General features: G+C 46.5%; 1 protein-coding gene across 5 annotated transcripts in view; it reads left to right on the top strand.

Moving 5' to 3' along the window:
- The window catches only part of LOC118227547 (SH2 domain-containing adapter protein F-like), a 114,301-nt gene that overhangs the window by 12,596 nt on the left and 82,033 nt on the right, over positions 1-19,672 (top strand). For all 5 annotated transcript variants that reach the window (XM_035418111.1, XM_035418112.1, XM_035418113.1 and 2 more), the window contains exon 2: positions 9,388-9,517. In XM_035418111.1, the coding sequence (XP_035274002.1) occupies positions 9,388-9,517 (130 nt within the window). The remainder of the gene's footprint in view (positions 1-9,387; positions 9,518-19,672) is intronic.

Genomic DNA, 19,672 nt, shown 5'->3' with positions numbered 1-19,672 from the left:
CTGAGTGGCCCAGATTAAACCGTTTTCTCCTCTTCTCCTGTCCTTTCACTGGCCCATCGCCCGTCCCTCTCGTTGTTTTCCTCTCGGCTCCCTCGCTCATCCCCACTACAAGACAATGCTCTGTGGTTTTCTGCCTTTTTAGCGATGTATAATCCAGCCTTCTCTCTGAAATCCAAAGTCTATTTTTGGTTTGTTTGTGTTTTTTTTTTTTTAAGTCGAACCAACTGTGCTTTTCATAACGCTTATGCCTTAGCAATCAAGGATACGTCTGACAGCGTTCAATTTCCTTTTCAGCTTCCTTTCAGATTTGAGTCTTTGAAGTCAAGAATAAGATGTCAAGGCTCATGCAGAAGTGTGTGTGTGTGTGTGTCCACATAAGTGACGTCGTGTCTGTCTGTATTACTGCTGTTCAAACAAAATTCAAAGGTCAAAAAAAGTTTACTGAAGTTTACTGTGCAAAGAACAGATACATATTTGAATTTGTGTGCTTTCAAATGTCTTCCCCGGCTGAACCCGCCGCTTGTGTAATCTCAGTGCTCTGATAATGTCTTCCTCGGGAGTCGCTGTTTGTTTACAAGTGCGCCAGCCAGCACTAGCTGCAGCATAATGGATCGAAAAGTTGAACAAACCGGGTCCGTGATAATATTACATATCTATTAAAATCTAAGAAATAATCTTTGGAAAGTATCCAGATTCTGTGCAGCTAATGGGAAGATTGAACAGAAAGACACAGTTGTTTTAGAATTTGAAAAATGGAAATTTGATAGTGCTTGATCGCTAGCAAGCTTAGGGCTCACTTGAGTTTGGAGAAATAACAAAGTCAGAGGCACCTGCTTCTAAACAGCCAGGCATGACTGCGTTTTTTTCTCTCCCTCATCCATACATGCAGTGCCTGCTGAACACCCAGAAAACATTGTGCAAAACAAACCTGATAAACGTGTGCATACTGGTTGACAGCGTAACATTTTCAAGTAAAGAATATTCAAAAAACATTTTAGGGGCGACTGACAGACCTAGTTGTGTATGTAGGAGTAGGCCTGTTCAACTGGTACTGAGGCTCACTTCATAAATTTTTCTTTCATAAAACTCTCAACTTCAAAAGCTCATATCTCAGCGAGACCAAGATCAGAAAAGGAAATTGCATTTGGTCGGACGTATCCTAGTGCGCTTAACCTACAGTGTATTAAGAAGACGTTGATCGGGTGAGGAAATGCTTCAGTCTCAGGTCTCTTTCCGGACGCGTGGTTGGTTCTTAGGGAAAAGATATGAACGATTTGTGCTACCTGATCTCAGTGGCAATGTTGGTGACAGTGACAGCCGTGAGAAAAGGAGGACAAATTCATAATAAATGGGAAATTTTCAGCTGCAGTACACAACTGGCCTCTACCAGGGATGGGGTGGATTGGCCGGGGGGTGTGATGTTATCTGGGGTTAACTTGGGTTGCCAGTTCATTCCCAGTGGCAGACCAGGGGCTTACAAGCTTCTTGCTGTCTTCATTCTGAAATGCACCTTCTCCCTGACCGGCACCAGATTTATGACACCTGTTCTGATATGTGTAAAATAGTCACTGGCTTTTAGATGTTTCATCTACAGTGCTGCTGGTGTAAGCGACTGGCACAGTGGCTACTCAATAGCTTCAACAGCCAATTTCACATTTTTAGAGAAAAAAGGAAAAACTACAGGAAAGTTTTAGGTAGTAGCATGTTATGTCATTGTTTTTTTGGTTTGAATCACCACCTCCAGTAGGAGCTGCACAGTAGGTTATGGCTTCATGTTAAGAATTAACTGACCACTGGCTTGTAGTAGCAAAGACATCAGAGGTTGTGTTGGCTCATCTTGAATCAGAGTGTCAATCTGGTCAGGCTTGTAGTACCATGTTAGGACCCTTACAAGTGTAGCTTGAGTGGACCTCATGGAGTCCCATTTGGATTAAAACATTGACTTTGTTTCATGATTATATGTTTTGTCATGGACAATAAAGCGTGCAGACGTCTTATTTTTCATGGAATGCAGACATATAGCTACCAATTACAGTTAAGACACCAGCTATGGTGTGATCTGGTGACCTTTGCTGATGACCTTGGCTGGACTTCTGTTGGATTTAAGGTATTTTTAACAGTGATACTACCTCCTAACCATGCCCTCCTGCAGCTATCCTCATCAGTTCCAACAGCAGATCTTTGCAACAATGTAGAGATATCTGGGGCTGTGGCTACAAAAAAAGCATCTCAAATTCTCACCACACATACCAGCTGGCTTTCAGACCTGCCCTTTTCCCTATAATTCCCTTTATCTTTAGTTGTTTCATTATCTTACCCCAGTGTATATACTGCGTGCCACACTGACACACAGGTTATGGTCGTGTAACTCTTAAGCATTGAGGCTTTACTACCGGCCAGTTTTAAACGATTTTCCGAGTTTGCATTGCAAATTACGATCAATGACTGACCGCTAATGCCTGCTGTTCATTCCGGAGTAATCTTTTCCTGACTGCCCAGGGAACTCAACCCCACGTGGAGCCTGGGAAATGTTCCACCCTCAAAAAAAACCAGGTCTCAATGAAACACAATCGTATGTTACTTTTTTTTTTTTACTACTTGACAAATATCTTATGCTTTGCTTTTACATTTTTGTTACAAAATAATGCAAGCTACCGTCACTAATGATGAAAGGATATACAGACCTTCCGTGTCTGAATGATGATGCTCTTCTCATAAAACAATGGAAAGCAGTACGCGTGAGTGTACGGCGGCAACAGATAAATGGAGTGTGTTAAATCTGGCCAGTGTGACATTCTTGTGTGGTTTAAATTAATTGCCCGAGTATCTAACCGAACAAGATAGCAGAGCCTTGAAACTAAATGTGCTTTTACGCCTAAATTGCTGTTCCCAGTGCTCCATACTACCAATTGTTTTTCATCCATGGCTTTCTCTGCAACATTATTGGCGAGCCATAACCTAGAATATTGAATTAGACAGCCTTTAATAAGGCTAAAAGCAAAGCTAACTGATGAATTCACCCGAAGACAAATATGCTTTTCTTTTCTTTGGAGATGTGCACTCTAGATTGTTTGTTTGTTTATTTATTTATTTATTTTTGCTGGAGACCCATGACTAATTTAACCCACGGCAGAATCATTACATTAGCTGTGTGACTTATGTGCCTTTTGTGTAGGCATCGAGTGCTTATAAATCTTGGTTGAGACCCAGTTTATTTCAGGGAGTAATATTTTGAACCACGGGGGCCGGTCTCCCACCAGCCTGAGCACGAACCTGCCGTTTCCCCGAGAGGTTACCCTAATATAAACCCTCCTTCGCCAGTGTTGTCCTTGTACTCAAGACACAACCACACTGTAGGTGCACCGGAAATGAGTTCACCACTGATGAACTGCTTGGCAGAGGCTTCAAGCTGTGCAACGCGCAACCAGGCACTTATTTGGGAAGATGCGTCTCTAAGATTTTTCATAAGAACTTTTCCCTCTTGCAAGGGCTCTGGGGGGGTGGTGAAACCTGCCTTTTGTATAATGATATAATAATATAATATGCAACATAATTAAATAATAATAACTACTGAAGTGTTTTTTTCCCCCCCTCAGTACAGGCCTGGATGCACTTTCAAAGGCTTAGTGCAGCTAGAAAGGCCCTGGCACCTGTTTCCTTTATGTTTTGCTTATCAACCATTTTCGGTAAAAAGCGCTCAGATGAGCTCCGTCTCCGTGGACACAGCTCTGGAGAGCCGGGGGGGGGGAGCCCCTGTTTTCATTTTCGGTTTGGCACCTGCTGCAGCTGTTTACGCCCGGCTCCGAGACGGCTTTCATTCGTTCCGATAGCGGGCTTTTTTATTAAAGAACAAGAGCAACGGCCACACAAAAAAAAGCCCTTTGAAACTCCGTAATGCAATAGAGCTGCTAAGCCTGCAGCCGTATTAGGTTATCCTGGACCGAAATCCCCCAGTGGCATGAAACATAAATCACAAATGTCAGGTTTTTTTTTTCTTCCTTTCCCCCTCCTCCTCCTCCTCCTCCCCTCTTCTTTCTTAGCCCTCATTGTTATCTGGCCGCCTCTCGGGTTTTTGAGGGTACGGTGCGGACACGAGTTTTTCGCCTGCCCCTCGTCTCCTAGGTTGGTTTGGAGCCTGTGAACTGATTAAGGGGAAGGAGGCAGAATGTACTTCACTCAGAGAAGCCAGCTTTTTGTGGATTTCTTCCAGCAATGCATCTCCACTGTGTTAATGATTGAAGCAGTAGTTATCTCTATGGAATGATGCAGGTCAGACAAACGTGATTAGAATGTTCTCAACTCAACATTCTAATGCTGAGCACTACTGGTAATTGAAAGCAATGGAATTCTAGAACGCTGACTTGGAATTTAGGGGGAAAAAAAAAAACTTTCCAGAAAGCCTGCTCTTCCCAAGGGTTAAGATGAAGGACGGAATGCGGAAGCGTGGAACGGATGGAATGTTGAAAGCGATGGGCTCCGGAATCAAACTGGTGCCAGTGACTAACTGGCAACTTTATTACATAAAATTGAGATAAGGATTTGCATTTTTTACTAAGCCTGCTGCTTTAAATGTTAATTGCCTGCTAGATTCATTCCCCTGTGATTGTGTGTGTGTGTGTGTGTGTGCGGTAGATTCACACTGCCTTAATGGACGTCTGGCAGACAATCGAATTTTAATCATCGAGGCTTTGCTAACAGAGCAGAACGCTGAGCTGGAATGGCAGGTGCCTGTTATATTCCCCCCTCCCCCTTCCCCCCTTTCCTAATGCACCCGGTTACCTGGGACCCCATTTTGAAATCGACTTCGCTCCCTGAGAAGCGTAATGCATATTAAACAGCCCCGATGTCTTTCCAAAGCGATCGCAGGTTATCTGCGGGCTGGCAGGTGTAAGACACGGTGAGGCTCGGACTCCGAGGGACCAGAATGGAGTAATTGAGAATGTTCTTTTCCCGGCTCTGTGTGGAGAGGGCAGGCAGAAAGCGTCGGGCAGAAAGCCTCGTGGACCCACAGGCCGCCATCGCAGGATTCTTTATCTCCGGTGATTCGCTTACGCTTTTGAGGCACGGTGCGGATGCCGCACGCTGTCTGCTGTCTGCTCGTCTGCCGAATCGCATATACCGAGGTAGCCGCGGCGGAATCTGCGGCGGACGGAAGGCGGCGGCTCCGGTAAGAGAGGCGGGCCCCAGCCAGACCGCGCCGCACCTAGGAGAGGGGCCTTCGGTCCCCCGCTGCCTCGCCGCCGTCGCCTCGTGCAAATCGCTCCCCTCTTTCACCTCCTCCTCCTCCTCCTCCTCCTCCTCCTCCAGCGAGCAGAATCTCTGCTAATGAAGTCCCGGCTCGCCTCCCTCCCTCTGCTCAAGCACAGACGCGCGGCGTGAAAAGCAGATCAGAGCAGCGTGAAGCGCTTTGGCGACGGCGGTGAAAAAGGCAATGGGGACAGCGATGAAGCAGGTGATGATGATGGTGGAGATGACGATGACGATGGCGACGATGATAACATTGAAACGTACTGAACCCCACCGACGGTGTCCATGCAGCTGTGCTCTAGGATTCTCTAGACACCCTTTTACATGGGCAAAAAAAAGAACATGAATGTAGCTGTGGTAAAAAAAAATCCCCATTGTTATGACATTGGATCCATTCACTGGACAGCAGTGGTAACTGTTCCAGCATTAATAGAAAGGTGCCTTTAGACTTCAGGCGCGAGCGCTACTGAATTCACGAGCGCTGTGCGGCCGATGCTCTTTGACGTTCAGGTCCTGGAGGGCGCCTCCGTAAAACCTTAACACCCACCGGGTTACTGAACACTCGCACATGTAGTTGTCAGAAATGTCCTAGAGAAGCCAGGTCAGAAGCTAAGTATGCATTTGATTTGATTCAAGAAACAGGCCCTATTATACAAACCATTCCACCTTTACTTGAGTTTATCGAGCTGTAGAGAACCTCACGTAGTGTCTACGGCAGAAGTGAGAATGCTGTAGCTGGTCGACCAGGGGGCTCGAGTTTTACCAGTCCCTGTTAGCTTTCCTCTTCCTCATTTTTATTTGACAAAACTACTGTTTTTCTTTTACAGCGTGTGCTCGTTACGCAAACAGATGGCTGTCAACACATGGTGCCCTGCGCATACATATTTCATGCAGTCAGACGCACGTGTGTGTTTCCCGTCGTGTGGAATGTCGCCAGTCCGACTCTGTGGCTAATGTTTGTTCAGTTCCTCTCCTCTTTGCTGGCTCACGTCCTTTGTTAAACATTACCCTTAATGCAATTAAAGCATTACCTTTAGCTGTTGAAGTGTTATCCTGAACAAGCTGTAAACTACACAAAGCCAGGGTAATGAATTATAAATCCCATGCAGTGTGGGCTAGAAAGGTATTGTTGTGGTTTTTGAAAATGTTTCATTTTTAAACTGTGCGCAAAGTTGGGGTCTGGCACTAAAACACTTAAAATTTGAGTGGCTTTAGTTAATTAAAGCTGTGTGTGAGGTACTCACATTTGTGGTACGAAAAACCATTGGATCTATTCCCTTTTAAGTAAAAAGGCAAAACACTGCAATTATACTGTGCTAAAATGGTCATAGTAATTGGGTAGAAAAGCCTGTACAAACTTTTTGCATTTAACTTGCTCATTTTAAATGGCTCTTCTAAGCCTGTCGAATTTGTCTATTAGGCCTATTGAGTATTATGTGGTTTTGTGGAAGGTATTTTAGTTTGGTTCGCCATTTGAGGCTGTGACCTCGTCTTTCCCACTGAGCTGCTTTGTAATGAACGGAGAGGGTTTTATTTTTGAAACAAATGTGCTGATTGAATTGAATTGAATCCTTTGGCTATTTCACATTTGTTTGGTTCGCTCACTGTCCAATTATTAGCAGAACAGGAGAGCTAGAGCTTTTCAAGAAGAAAGTGAAACCCAGGTATGCAGCCCACATCATTAAATTTGCATGGGTTGGAGGTTGGGGGTGCGTGGGCATGGAATTCTGCTGCCTACTTTTTTGCTAAGAAATCGGTGAGTTGTTACTGGTGGGCTGTTGACAGTTTGGGTTGACCAGTTGGGTTCATTGGCATGTGAAATGCAGGTCATTAGCAGATTTAAAGGTCTGGCCCAGTGCTAGTTTATTGGGTCCTGCCCCTTGGCAGTTGGTTAAAGGCTCCTCATTGGCAGTTTATTAGGCCCCTCCCCTTGGCAGGCTGGTGTCTCCCTCATTGCCAGTTTTTGAATTTCAAATTTGTGAGGGACATCCTTTGGGGGGAAGGGGTGTTGGGTGGTCAGAGAGGTGTATTTGGGGGAGAGAAGGGTTAATGGCCTGGGCGGGGGCAGGTAGGAGCTCGACCTCGACACTCCCGTGCCAGCCATTTTGTTTTCCCGCGGAGGAGCGATGAGCTCTTTGTGAAAAGTAGAGGAAATAAACCCTTCTCTCCTTAGATATGACTCACAACGAGAGTAACGCCCACCTTTTTTTGTCCCTTCGCTCTCAAAACATTGGTTTTTCTTTCTTTTCCTTCCACTCTGTCTTTCTTTCCCTCCTGTCTTCTCTCCCTCTTAATTAGAGGTTTCTTTTTTAGAGGAATCCGGCGGCGTTTTTCTGCCAAAAGTTTTTCGAGATTTTCCGCGTTCTTTAGCCTCCACGGGGCTCGCGCGACACAAGTCCCCGGAAAAAAACATTTGCGCGGTCTCCAGCTGGTCCTCGATCCGCTTCGTCGAGATGGCAGCCTTTTAAAAATACCCGTGAGAGAGAGAGAGAGAGAGAGAGAGAGAGAGATAGAGAGAGAGAGATAGCGTCCTCCGTAGCCGCGGTCCTCCAAATCGCCGGTCCCCGCGGTCGTGCTGCAGATCGACTGGCACCGCCTCATTGGTTTTCTGCCTCGCCCGGTCGTTCCGAACAGAGGTCCAAATGGGCCATATGGTAATCTCCGCGAAGCTGCGGTAGACCCGAACGCGTTCGCAGCTTGTTTGTAACCCTTCCAGCTCCGCCTCCCAGATCGACTGAAGAACGTTCGCCGAGTCACTGAACGTTTCGTTTTATTGTTTTTAAAATGTACGTCTTTATGACTTATTAATCGGTCATCTGTCATCATATTCCAAACTGTATTGATTTTTGCATTTGGTGTGTGTGTGTGTCAATAAAAAAGTACAAATGTTTTGCATTCATCCATGCCTGCTTGGAGGGAAATTAGAAAATTGCCTGTGTATCTTATATTACAGACAGAGGTAGTTTTGCACAGAAATACCATCTGTTACTGTATTAGTTGCTTGTCCTGGTATTCTCAAGGTTTTCATTTGCTGTGCAATGTTCTGAATGACCAGTAGATACACGACGGTTGCAATTCTGAACGAATCTGGGTACTAGAACATTACATTTAAAAAAAAAAAATGATTTGCACATTCTCAGAATGGGATGACTGAATGAAACTGAATGCCAGCATTTAGTTTTTGTCTTTTTGCCTACTATATATTTCTGTAATGCTGTTTATATCGACAACTCTTTTTTTTTTCTGCTTGGCGCTGTTCTCTTTCTGGATTTTATCTGGGAGCCAGACACAGTCTGCAAGTATGTAATTGCAAAGGGCATCATCAGCTTAGGCAATATTGATAGAAGAGTACAGACGCGATGGCTTTTTGAAGTGTGTGGAGAAGCTAAGTGGCCATGATGTAAGAGGAGGGCTTGGTGAGCTTTCCTCCTCTCTTCCTTCCTTTATCTTGTCTTCTCCACATTCTGCTTTTCTCCAGCACTCTCAGCTCTGCTGGTCTCCTACCCTCCTTCTCCCCTCCACTCTTCCCTTCTGCCCCTCTGCTTCTCGGCCCCTCCTCCTGTTGTCTTCTTTCAGTCCTCCACCCTGCCTTTCCTGGGTTTTGTGTTTGCATCAGCTCTGAAGTGGGTCACCCAGTCATCCAGTCCCCTGCCCAGCCGAGTCCTGTTCCTCAGTGGTTCAGACTAAGTTGATCTCTCTTTCTCTCTCTCCTCTCTCTCCTCTATCTCTTCACTCTCTGTTTTCTCTCTCTGTCACTCTCTGCTCTCTTCCCTCTCTCTCTTTTTGTCTCTCTCTCTCCTCTCTCAAATTCAAATAAGCTTTATTGCCATGACATATATATATATATATATATGTATATATAATTGCCAAAACGTAGGTACAACAAACAATAAACATATGAACAAAATAGAACTTTGTGTTTGTGCGTGGTATTTCTGTATGTTAGTCGGTGTGATTTCTAGTGAAAATTAGTTGAAACAGCGACTATATAATTTAACAATCATTTTAAAAAGTATACAAAAATGAATTTTAAAAAGAAAAAAAGGGGATTGTGTCATTGCTTATGTGTTATAATTACAGTAGTCTTACTTATTTCTCTCTCTCTCTCTCCCTGTCTTCCTCTCTCTCTCACACGCCCAGCTTGTCATCCTTGAGGACTATGCAGACCCCTTTGACGCCGAGCAGGCTGGCGGGACCCAGGGTTCCGCAGAGAAGGCCACGGAGAACGACGGTTACATGGAGCCCTACGAGGCGCAGAAGATGATGGCAGGTAGGCCGCACGCCTCGGTGAATTCCCACCCCCCCCATCCCCCTCCCTGCTGAACACTGTCTTACGCCTGCGCGCGTGTGTCTGTGCTGTATATCAGTGCTCGTCTCTGCGACCTCTGCCGTCAGCTGGGTGAGCGCAGACTAGCGTGGCGCTCTCCTTCGAAGCGCTCCACGTCGAGCGCGGCTTCTTAGCCCGTCGCGGTTTGCGAAGTTTTGCGAGTCGACAGGCGTGAGCCGCGCGTGAAGTGACGTGTGTGTAGTTTAGCAGGCGGACGTGCGGGCTCCAAATCGAGCAGCGAGGATCCTGAGCACTTCAAATTAATGTATACCCGTGTCCCTGTTGAGTGATCTCAAAATGCTGTATGAGTGAATCAGTTCAGAGCTGCTGTGTGAGTGAATCAGTTCAGAGATGCTGTTTGAGTGAATCAGTCCAGAGATGCTGTATGAATCAGTTCAGAGCTGCTGTATGAGTGAATCAGTCCAGAGCTGCTGTATGAGTGAATCAGTCCAGAAATGCTGTATGAGTGAATCAGTTCAGAGCTGCTGTATGAGTGAATCAGTTCAGAGCTGCTGTATGAGTGAATCAGTTCAGAGCTGCTGTATGAGTGAATCAGTTCAGAGCTGCTGTATGAGTGAATCAGTCCAGAGATGCTGTATGAGTGAATCAGTCCAGAGATGCTGTATGAGTGAATCAGTCCAGAGATGCTGTGTGAGTGAATCAGTTCAGAGCTGCTGTATGAGTGAATCAGTCCAGAGCCACTGTATGAGTGAGTCGGCCCTTCTGTATAGGTTTTATTTACCATTAAGCTCCCTTTCTAAATAGTAAAGTCCCTGTAATTCAGACATTTATGGTCGCTGTGTTGATAGTCTGGGGCACTATTTATAGGTGGGAATACCTTAGGAAGGCCACAAGGTCGCACGCACGGTATGTTCGGAAGGTAATTTACACACCGGCACGTTTATGAGTTTATACAGCGCTGGCGTTGGGACAGCCAGGCTATTATGTTTTCATCTGCAGCCGTGGCCCATGTGACAGAGGCGGGCTTTGTTCTGGAGAGACCACGGCTCTGGCAGACTTTACCAAAAGCACAGCTCAGCTGACCTCTCGAACTTCTATCATAACTGCGAACAAGTTGTTACAGTTACAGTTTCCAGAAGTTCACAGAGAGAAAAAAAAGTATTTTTGTGTCTGGCAAAGAAGATGTTTTACATCAAGGAAAAGCAAACTTGATATTTGAAAGAGCGCCCTGATTGTCAGTGATATTCATCTGGAGTGCTCGTACTCGTCTTCACCTTTGTTGTTTAGAGAGGAAAAGCGATACGTCTCCTCTGCATAGCTGCAGACGCTTCGGGTTTTTTCTGCTCCGACTGGGTTTTTGAGTTTCGCCTTTCGCAGAAATAGATCGTCGGTTTGTTTTGCCGCGGCTCTTCTGACGAGGGTCACGACCTTCTCGGAGGAGCGCGCTTGTGTGTGCGAGAGAGAGAGACAATCCGAGGCGTTTGCGGAGACGAGTAGAGGAACGTCTCGCTGCGAGATAATCACTGTCGAAAAATAGATGCGGTTGTGCTTCCGTCTTTCTTAATGAGAACCTAGTTTTTTTTTTTTATTTTTTTTTTTAACACAGCCTCCATCTGTTCATTCAAGATTAACTGCATTATATTCCCAGGGCCTACGCTGGCCAACTCAAAGGCAGAGCGATTTGCGTCTATGGTTTATGCGTCTATGATTTATGCATCTATGGTTTATGCGTCTATGGTTTAGCGACCGCCGGAGCTCTCAAGGCCGTGCGGCGCACCGGCGGGCTCTCAGGGACTCCTGTCGTGTCTGCAATCGCATCGGCCGCTACTCCCCCACCCCCACCCACCGCCCCCACCGCTAATTCTCCAGTCCGCAGGCACGGCCATCTTAGAGAGCCTCCCGCTAGCCAGGAGAGCGTTAGCGGGCTTCGCGTCAGCCCTCCCCGCTCCGGTCCGTTTAATCGGGTTTGACCTCCGGCCCCTTCCAGACGCTCCCCTCCGATGCCGCCTGTCGGTTTTCGGCCGCTCGATACTAAGGCTTAATTGGACGCATCCCAGACTGCGTTTGTTTTGAAGTGCCACGCCTTCCCTGGTACGCGCGCTTCAAGCGAGACGCGCTGTCTCAGCCGCTCGCGGAAGAGCCCAGACACCCGCTAAACAAACACATTGTTTCTCCCCCCCCCCCTTTAATGACGCCCCGCTCCGAAGGGTGCTTGAATGCGAGAGAGACAATCGACTGAAACGCGAGCCTGATTTTTGAAATATGCAAAAGGACCAGCGAAATAATGAGGGATTTTCTTTAAACCAACTCGACTGGCCCGCTTCATTATCTGTCAATCATGTGATTGGCAGAAATGTTTAAAGTACACAAAGCCTTTGTCCCTCGTAACATGCATACACACACACACACACACATACAGACACACACGCACACACACACACACACACACACACACATATGCAATAGTGGATACTCAGTGTAGCTATTGTTAGTGTGGTGAAGGCTGTGCAGTCACTTAATGATTTAAATTTTGTTGTCACTCAAATGCAGATTTGCTGTCTCCATGCCCATTTTCTCATGATTATCGGTGGTACAGAAGCTAGCGGGAGAGCAAAGGTACATTTTGTTGGCTTTATTTGTTCTGTCAAGCTAGTGCCAAACTGGAGCAAGACCCCCGTGCAAACATGTACACACTACACAGCCGTCTCTCACACACACGTGCGCGCACACACACACACACACACACACATATGCAATAGTGGATACTCAGTGTAGCTATTGTTAGTGTGGTGAAGGCTGTGCAGTCACTTAATGATTTAAATTTTGTTGTCACTCAAATGCAGATTTGCTGTCTCCATGCCCATTTTCTCATGATTATCGGTGGTACAGAAGCTAGCGGGAGAGCAAAGGTACATTTTGTTGGCTTTATTTGTTCTGTCAAGCTAGTGCCAAACTGGAGCAAGACCCCCGTGCAAACATGAACACACTACACAGCCGTCTCTCACACACACGTGCGCGCGCACACACACACACACATATGCAATAGTGGATACTCAGTGTAGCTATTGTTAGTGTGGTGAAGGCTGTGCAGTCACTTAATGATTGAAAATTTTGTTGTCACTCAAATGCAGATTTGCTTAGCTGTCTCCATGCCCATTTTCTCATGATTATCAGTGGTACAGAAGCTAGCGGGAGAGCAAAGGTACATTTTGTTGGCTTTATTTGTTCTGTCAAGCTAGTGCCAAACTGGAGCAAGACCCCCGTGCAAACATGTACACACTACACAGCCATCTCTCACACACACGTGCGCACGCACACACGCACACACACACACACAAACACACAAAAAATCAGAAGGAGAGTTGTAAAATGTTGCTGTTGCCCACAGCCATATTATTTGGTCCGCTAGTCTAGCTGCAATAAAAGCATTTCTCATTACTGACTGTGTCTGTGCTGCGATGCCGCTGACAGCGTTTGTCTTGCCCAGCCACGTCTTCAGATGGCAGTGAGGCTGAATGGGAGAGAAACGTGGGGCAATTGGCAATGGCCACTACTGGGAAATCTCATTCAACTCTGATTATAGACAATTCCCTTCACCGCCAATAGCGGGAAAATAACTTCGTCATGGTTCCGAACCCCATACTGAGTCCGGAAGAGGGGCAGGAAGTCCTTTGACTTATTTTTTGCAGGCTTTTGCAAGTCGAGTTGGCTGAACTTGCCGGACTGTGAACAGGCCAAATTTAACACACCTGTATATTTACATTAAAATGAAGGGAAAATGTTGATTAGATCCGGACCACTGTGTAGGTGTTTGTTAATGAGTACTTACCTTTCTTGTGGCTTGTCAGTTCAATCAAACGGAACAACATTGATGGATTTTATTTCTTCTTAACGCCAAAATAAACCGTTAACATTTCCGTGGGAAAATGACTTGTTTGTGAAAATATGAGGGTGGTGATTTCACGGCTCGTTCTGGGGAAAAAAATGGAGCCAATTAATTGTTTCAGGACTGATAATGAATCAAGGTGGCATTTTATATCTATTAGTAATGGTGTATTACCCTCTGTCATAATGCCTTCTCGTTCACAATGAATGATCACTGAAGGGTGAGATTTCCTGGCGATAGCTCATAGTTTGTCATACGCCACCCCCCCCCCCCCCCCGCACGTCTCAAAAGCTGTTTTTTCTGTTGCTGTCACCTTCCTTGCGATTTTTAAACTGCTTACTGAGACGAGAGGTCACCCGGACATATGGATGTCAACGTTTCTATTTCTCTGCCAGCCTTGGCACGTCCGACGCATGTTTTGCAGTTAGTTTTTTCAACCTTGCGGAGGCTGTGTGGTTGGGAGTGGTTGGTTGGTGGGCAGGGGTGGGGGAGGGAAGAAAAGTACAATGCTAAGTGACCGTGTCCCAAACTGCTCTCGTTCAGCCACTCCCTTGGTGCTGCACTGATCTCAGATCGGTTTTCTGCACACGGGGCATGCGTGCCCGCTGGGTGTGCGTCAGTCCTCACTGATTTGAGACCATGGTCAGAAGACAGAACCAGTGCTGTTAAGCGCTGTTGTGCTTTGCAACACTGTTTGGCCCTCTTGTGGATTTAAAGCTTTTTTCAAGATTTTACTTTGGTGAATTACAAATTTAGCTATAGCATAGTATAGCATAGCATAGCATAGCATAATATAGTATAGTATAGTATGGTATAGTATAGTATCAGTTCCCAAACCTTGAAGCTAGTAGCCTGTAGTCTAATATAAAACAAGTTTGAGTAGATTTTGTGCTTTAATTCAGCATACTGAGTAATTTTTGTAGGTTTTGTAGCTTCGTGTCTTCGTGAACTATAGCTTTGCTTATCCATTCATCAAATCTACGTCTGTTCTTGAATAAAAATGTAGACGTGATGTGAAAATCTCAGCGTCACCATGAATCATTGCACTAAAATCCTCTTAAGTCTGAGCATAGCACGTCTTGAACAGAGCAGCATGTGGCTGAAGGGGCGGTGTCAAGCCATATTTTGAGGAAATGCCATTGGAAAACACCAATGAGGAAATATTACGCTTGGAGCTCAACCACCTGCAGAATGCACCAGTGTGAAAAAAGCAGTTTTTGGTGTGTGTCAGCACTTAAGTTCAAAGGTTATTGGTGGGCTGAAGTGTCCAGGCACCTTGTTTTCAAGGCCTAAATTATCTGCTGAAAGGAAACCATCAAAAACCTGCAGGTCACATGGTCCTCCAGGACTGGGGTTAGAGATGAGATGTATAAGATAGGGACAGGGTCATAGTGACAAGGAAATGAACCATGGGGGAAAATATTCATTTTAATTGACAGACTGTTATTTGTTAAGCGGATAAATGCTGAAGCCATCTATCAAGATCACCGTCCACTCTGTGTAATCAATTTAAACAGCGGTTCTTTAATAATTTATCTCATAGATGGGCATATGGTAATTCTTAAATTGTCTAATAAATTATTGACCGGAATCGCGGGTGGTTCTGATGCATTGTATGCTGCTGAGTTATGGAGAGACGGAGTATGAATGCCACAATTTCTATCAAAAACAAGGGAACACGGATTCAGGTGAAAACCAGGGCAGAAAGTGAAGTCACACAGAGAGAGAAAGCAAACAGCAGAGACCATGGGGACAGCGAACGGAAGCTAACGTGAGCCCTGGTCACGCAGAGAAAGCTATCAGAAACAACAAGGTGGCAGATTTCTGAAGGGCGGACACGTTGTTATGAGGTCACATGCAGCGTGCACTTGCTACATTGTGGAACAATGATGTACATTTCCTCCCAAGCAATGAAAATAACTACCATTTCACCTCAGTTAGGATAACATTAATATAGGGGTGTACAATGTGGAAATTAATTTCAATAACCAGTATTTTACTGGCCATATAGGCCAGTGCTCATACCTCCCTGTATTCCATTATAGGAAAATGCAAACTGCGACCACATTTCCACATTCAAATAGATGAGCACCGGTGGAAAAATGTAAATAATGTAATCTGTGTAAAAACAAATCTTTGCAGTTTTTAGGCAGAGAGCATGAGTCTACAGAGCTACTGAGTCTCTGTATAGTTTTGCTTGTAAGTTTGGGTAACAATAATAAATAAAAATAAATTACAACTCTTTAGATTACTAGATTAGGCTGTAATGTGTGTGGACCCTGTGGTCACCTTTTAACTCCTGTTTTTGGTAAAAATCCAGTTTTTTATCTATTTACTTTATTTATTATTTATGTTTGTTTGTTTATAAATGTTAAATTTTCACTTTTAACAAGGGTTTTACCATATTCTCCCATGTCATGGAGAAGCTTTTCTATTGCACCATCTGCAACATCTGCAGAGACAAAAATGAAGCGTTTTATGCTAAATCGAAAAGCCAATTCATTCCTAATAATTTTAATATTAAGAACCAGCAATAGTAATTGCCATGCAGAATTTAGAGGAATCGCCTCTTAGTCTGCAACAGCAGGAAGCAGCCCAAGGAACAGTGGCATCCGTCTCTGTCTCCCAGTCCCTTGCACTTTGACTGAACGATCGGTCCAACGCGGCGGCCCCCCGCAGGAGTACCTCCTGCCGCTAGGGGGCCGAAAGGGCGAGCGGATTCGTTGCAGGGGGCCCCCGAACCTCACCCAATCACATTTCGCCTCGGTGATGTATGGCCCGCTTGGTCGCGAGCCAAGCGCGTGATGGATCTCTCCTTCTCCCGGTGCGCTAATAGAGTTTTTCTTCAGAGGTGTTCCGTCGGGCTCCCAGCATGCTTTGCAGCTCCTCAAAGGCACCGTGACCAGCTCCGCATTATGAAAAGCACTTTTTTTGCCTTCCTGCACATTTTGAGCCAATGGTCCAGTTTCCCTATTTAAAGGGAAACTCAAACTAAAACTGCGGCACGTAGTATTTTTTTTTAAAGTATGTGTTAAAAGATGCAAATAAACTTTAAACTGTCCATTCACATAAAATGGGAGTGCGGACGTGAGGATGTAATCACCGGAGTGACAGAGTTCTGAGTCCCCCGGGAGGCGCTCAGCGGGCAGGTGTTTGCAGGGGTGAGACTGAGAGGGCTCTCAGTAATCCAGCTCCTTTGCCCGCAGTCAGCGAGCGGAGGGCCAGGGCAGGTGATTTATTAACCTTCTGGAGATGGATGCCGCGACTCGCTAACCCGCCAAGGCCGGCCGATAATCTCTGCGCCCCCCCCCAGGGAGGCGGCCGGCACCCCCCCCCCCCCGGGGCCGGGGGACATCGGGACCCGCTGTGACTCTGAGCGCGCTCAGAAGCTCCTCCGGTTTTTATTGCACAACAACCCAGGTGTTCCTTTTCCCTGGATTTTGTGTGTGTGTGTGTGCATGTGTGTGGGTGTGTGTGTGTGGTGTGTGTGTGTGCATGTGTGTGTGTGTTGTGTGTGTGGTATGTGTGTGTGGTGTGTGCGTGCGTGTGTGTGTGTGTGTGTGTGTGTGTGTGTGTGTGGGTGTGTGGTATGTGTGTGTGTGTGTGTGTGTGTGTGTGTGTGTGTGTGCGTGTGTGAGAGAGACATGGGCCAGAATGCCGTGTTTCTCTCCCCCTGTCTGCCGCTGTTCTGCCTGGCTGGTTACTCTCGGTTGCGCTCGTGTCAGAGATCCTGCCCCGCAGCAAACCGCACCGCCGTCCCCTACATCTGTCACCTTTTTTTCAACCCGCCATTTTCTGACCATTCCAGGAACGTCCAGCCACGGTCACCACGGGCGCGGTCGCCAGTGCGGTCGCCAGTGGCGACGGGGCGTCTTTGCCGCCGCCGAAGGCGCCTCTCTTTCTCTCCCTCCTCCGTCCTTCCCCCTCTCTCTCTCTTTCTCTCCCTCCTCCGTCCTTCCCCCTCTCTCTTTCTTTCTCTCTCTGTCGCACGCCTTAGGTGTTCAGACTTGTCAGAAACAGGCGAGGCGAGATGGGGTAGTGCTTAAGGCCAGTTCTGTCCAGGTTCGCTCCCCGTGCGCATGTCCTGGCAACACGGATGGGCACAGGCAGGTCCTCCCCCTGCAGGCAGACGTGAGACTTTTCCCACGATGCGAAGGATGCCGGTTGGCCGACCTTTAAGCATGACGGAGCCCATGTAAACAAACATGGCTGCCCGGTGAATAGTCAGCAGGAGAACCTTCACGTGTTCAGTTCCACCCTTTTCCTGAAACTTAAAAAAAACATCACATCAGGGCCGGGGGGGGGGGGGGGAAACCAAAGAAAGGAACTTATGTGCTGCTTAGCTTGGCTGTGAAATTATTTCTGTGTGTCAGCCTTTCAATTTTAGGATATGACACTGCTTTAATTGATTTTAAGAGACTATGAGTCAACATGCTTTGGAGATGAAGCCGCCGTTTCGCAATTGGTCACAACCTCTGCTTCCTGTTGCCGGCCAGTCATTCCCACTTTATTTTGTCATAAAAAGATGGTTTTCCTGAATGAGGGCTGTTGGTATCGGTTTCTGTTTCCTGTGACTCACTTTAGAACCACGTTTCCATAGTGCAGTAACCGTAAAATGTTTTGAAGTGCTGGGAAAGGTTTCCTCATTGCTAGTCTCTGCTGTGTTGCAAGCTTCCTTTTTGCCATGTGTTTATCAATGTAATTTACTGGAGGTGGTGTGGCACTTCAGACTCGTTGTAGGAAAAATACGAGCTCGTGGGTTTATAGCGCGGCTTAGAGCTGGCGTGTGCATTAGTTAGATTGGGGTTCCTGCTTAAATTTCATTTGTTGCATAGTTTTTCGCTGGTGCTTTTATTTATTAGGGCACTTACTGAGGGCCTCGAGGAAGCAAATTATGCAAAGTGGCTTCTATGCTTTTTCATTTGTGAAGCTGCAGACTGCAGGCTGTGTGTTGCAGGTGCAGACAGATTGCCCACCCCCCCCCCCCCCAACCCCCCACCCCCCTCACCCCCCGACAACTCACACTGTAGTGCTTCACTTCACAATAAACGATGAACAAACAGAAAATGCCATACGGACATCAATAGTTGTCATATTTTTTTCTATGAATGGAGAGAGTTGTACCTGAACTAATAGAGACTCCCCTAGCAGGCGTCCATTTCAGTACCTCGGGCTGGGGAAGATTCGAAGACGCACGCAACCTGTCCAGAGTTGCATTCAGCATTGTGCTTACGCAAGACGTCTTCCTTGAATTGAAAGTAAACGGATGGGCATTCGCTGAATCCGTCCTCCCCGAGCCGTGATGCATTCTGGGGTTCGGAGTGCGGTTACGCCGTTCTGAGTCCCCCGTTTATTCCGGCCCTCCGCCCTTTCGCGTAGCCGTCGGCGCTAAAGCTCGAAGCTCTCTCACCCCCTTTCACGGAACGCCGACCTTTCGTTAGCATGCAACACGGGGCCGAGGGATTTATCCCGTTTTTTTTTTTCTTCGCCGTCCGCTCCTCGCGCGCCGCACAAATTCGGCGAAATCGCCGAATCGAGGGAGCCGAAGGGCCGTGAAGGGCCCGGGGTTTGGCGGTGTGACGACTCGCCGATTGGACGAGAAAAAGGGAGAGCTCGCGCTGGCGAGAGGCGGCTCGCCTCGGCCCGCTCAATTACCGACGGACCGCTTCGGAGAAACGTCAAAATCTCCAGCCTTCGAATCAACCCGTAAAAAATCATATTATTTTTGCTTTTCTCTTACACCGAAACTGTGTGTCCCCCCCCGCCTATGACTAGCATTATGGTAAAATGGCTTTTTATTTCTCCGCACCGCTCAACAGATATTCATGCGTAACCGGGTTGCCTTGGTGACCGAAGACACCTAAAAGCGCTGCCCTTTAAAGCTGTTTCCTGAAAACATGCCAGCAGTTTACTCTCCGGTTATTGTTTAGAGAGTGTATCTAATTGGAGCTTGGAAATCGATGTGAAAAGGAAATAAGTGCTTTAAGCGAACCAAGGGCGAGCGTTGTGCGACAACCTTTCCAGAGCGCACGTTTGAATCCAGTGCCACATTTTTTAGTATTTAGTTTATGGAGAATGCCGCTCGGTGAGTGCGTCTCCTGAACAAAACACCCGTCTGCGCTGAACGGATAGTATTAAAAATGTAAGCAACTGGAATCACCTTGGCCAGGAAGTGTGTACGGTTTGAATAAATAATGGAATTGCCCCGCGTTCTTTTATTCAGTGGCCTTTTTGGAATTAAGGGAATCAAG

The sequence above is a fragment of the Anguilla anguilla genome, chromosome 5 (assembly GCF_013347855.1).
Source record: "Anguilla anguilla isolate fAngAng1 chromosome 5, fAngAng1.pri, whole genome shotgun sequence".
NCBI classification, from domain to species: Eukaryota; Metazoa; Chordata; class Actinopteri; order Anguilliformes; family Anguillidae; genus Anguilla; species Anguilla anguilla.
This window is presented reverse-complemented; position numbering and strand designations above follow the sequence as displayed.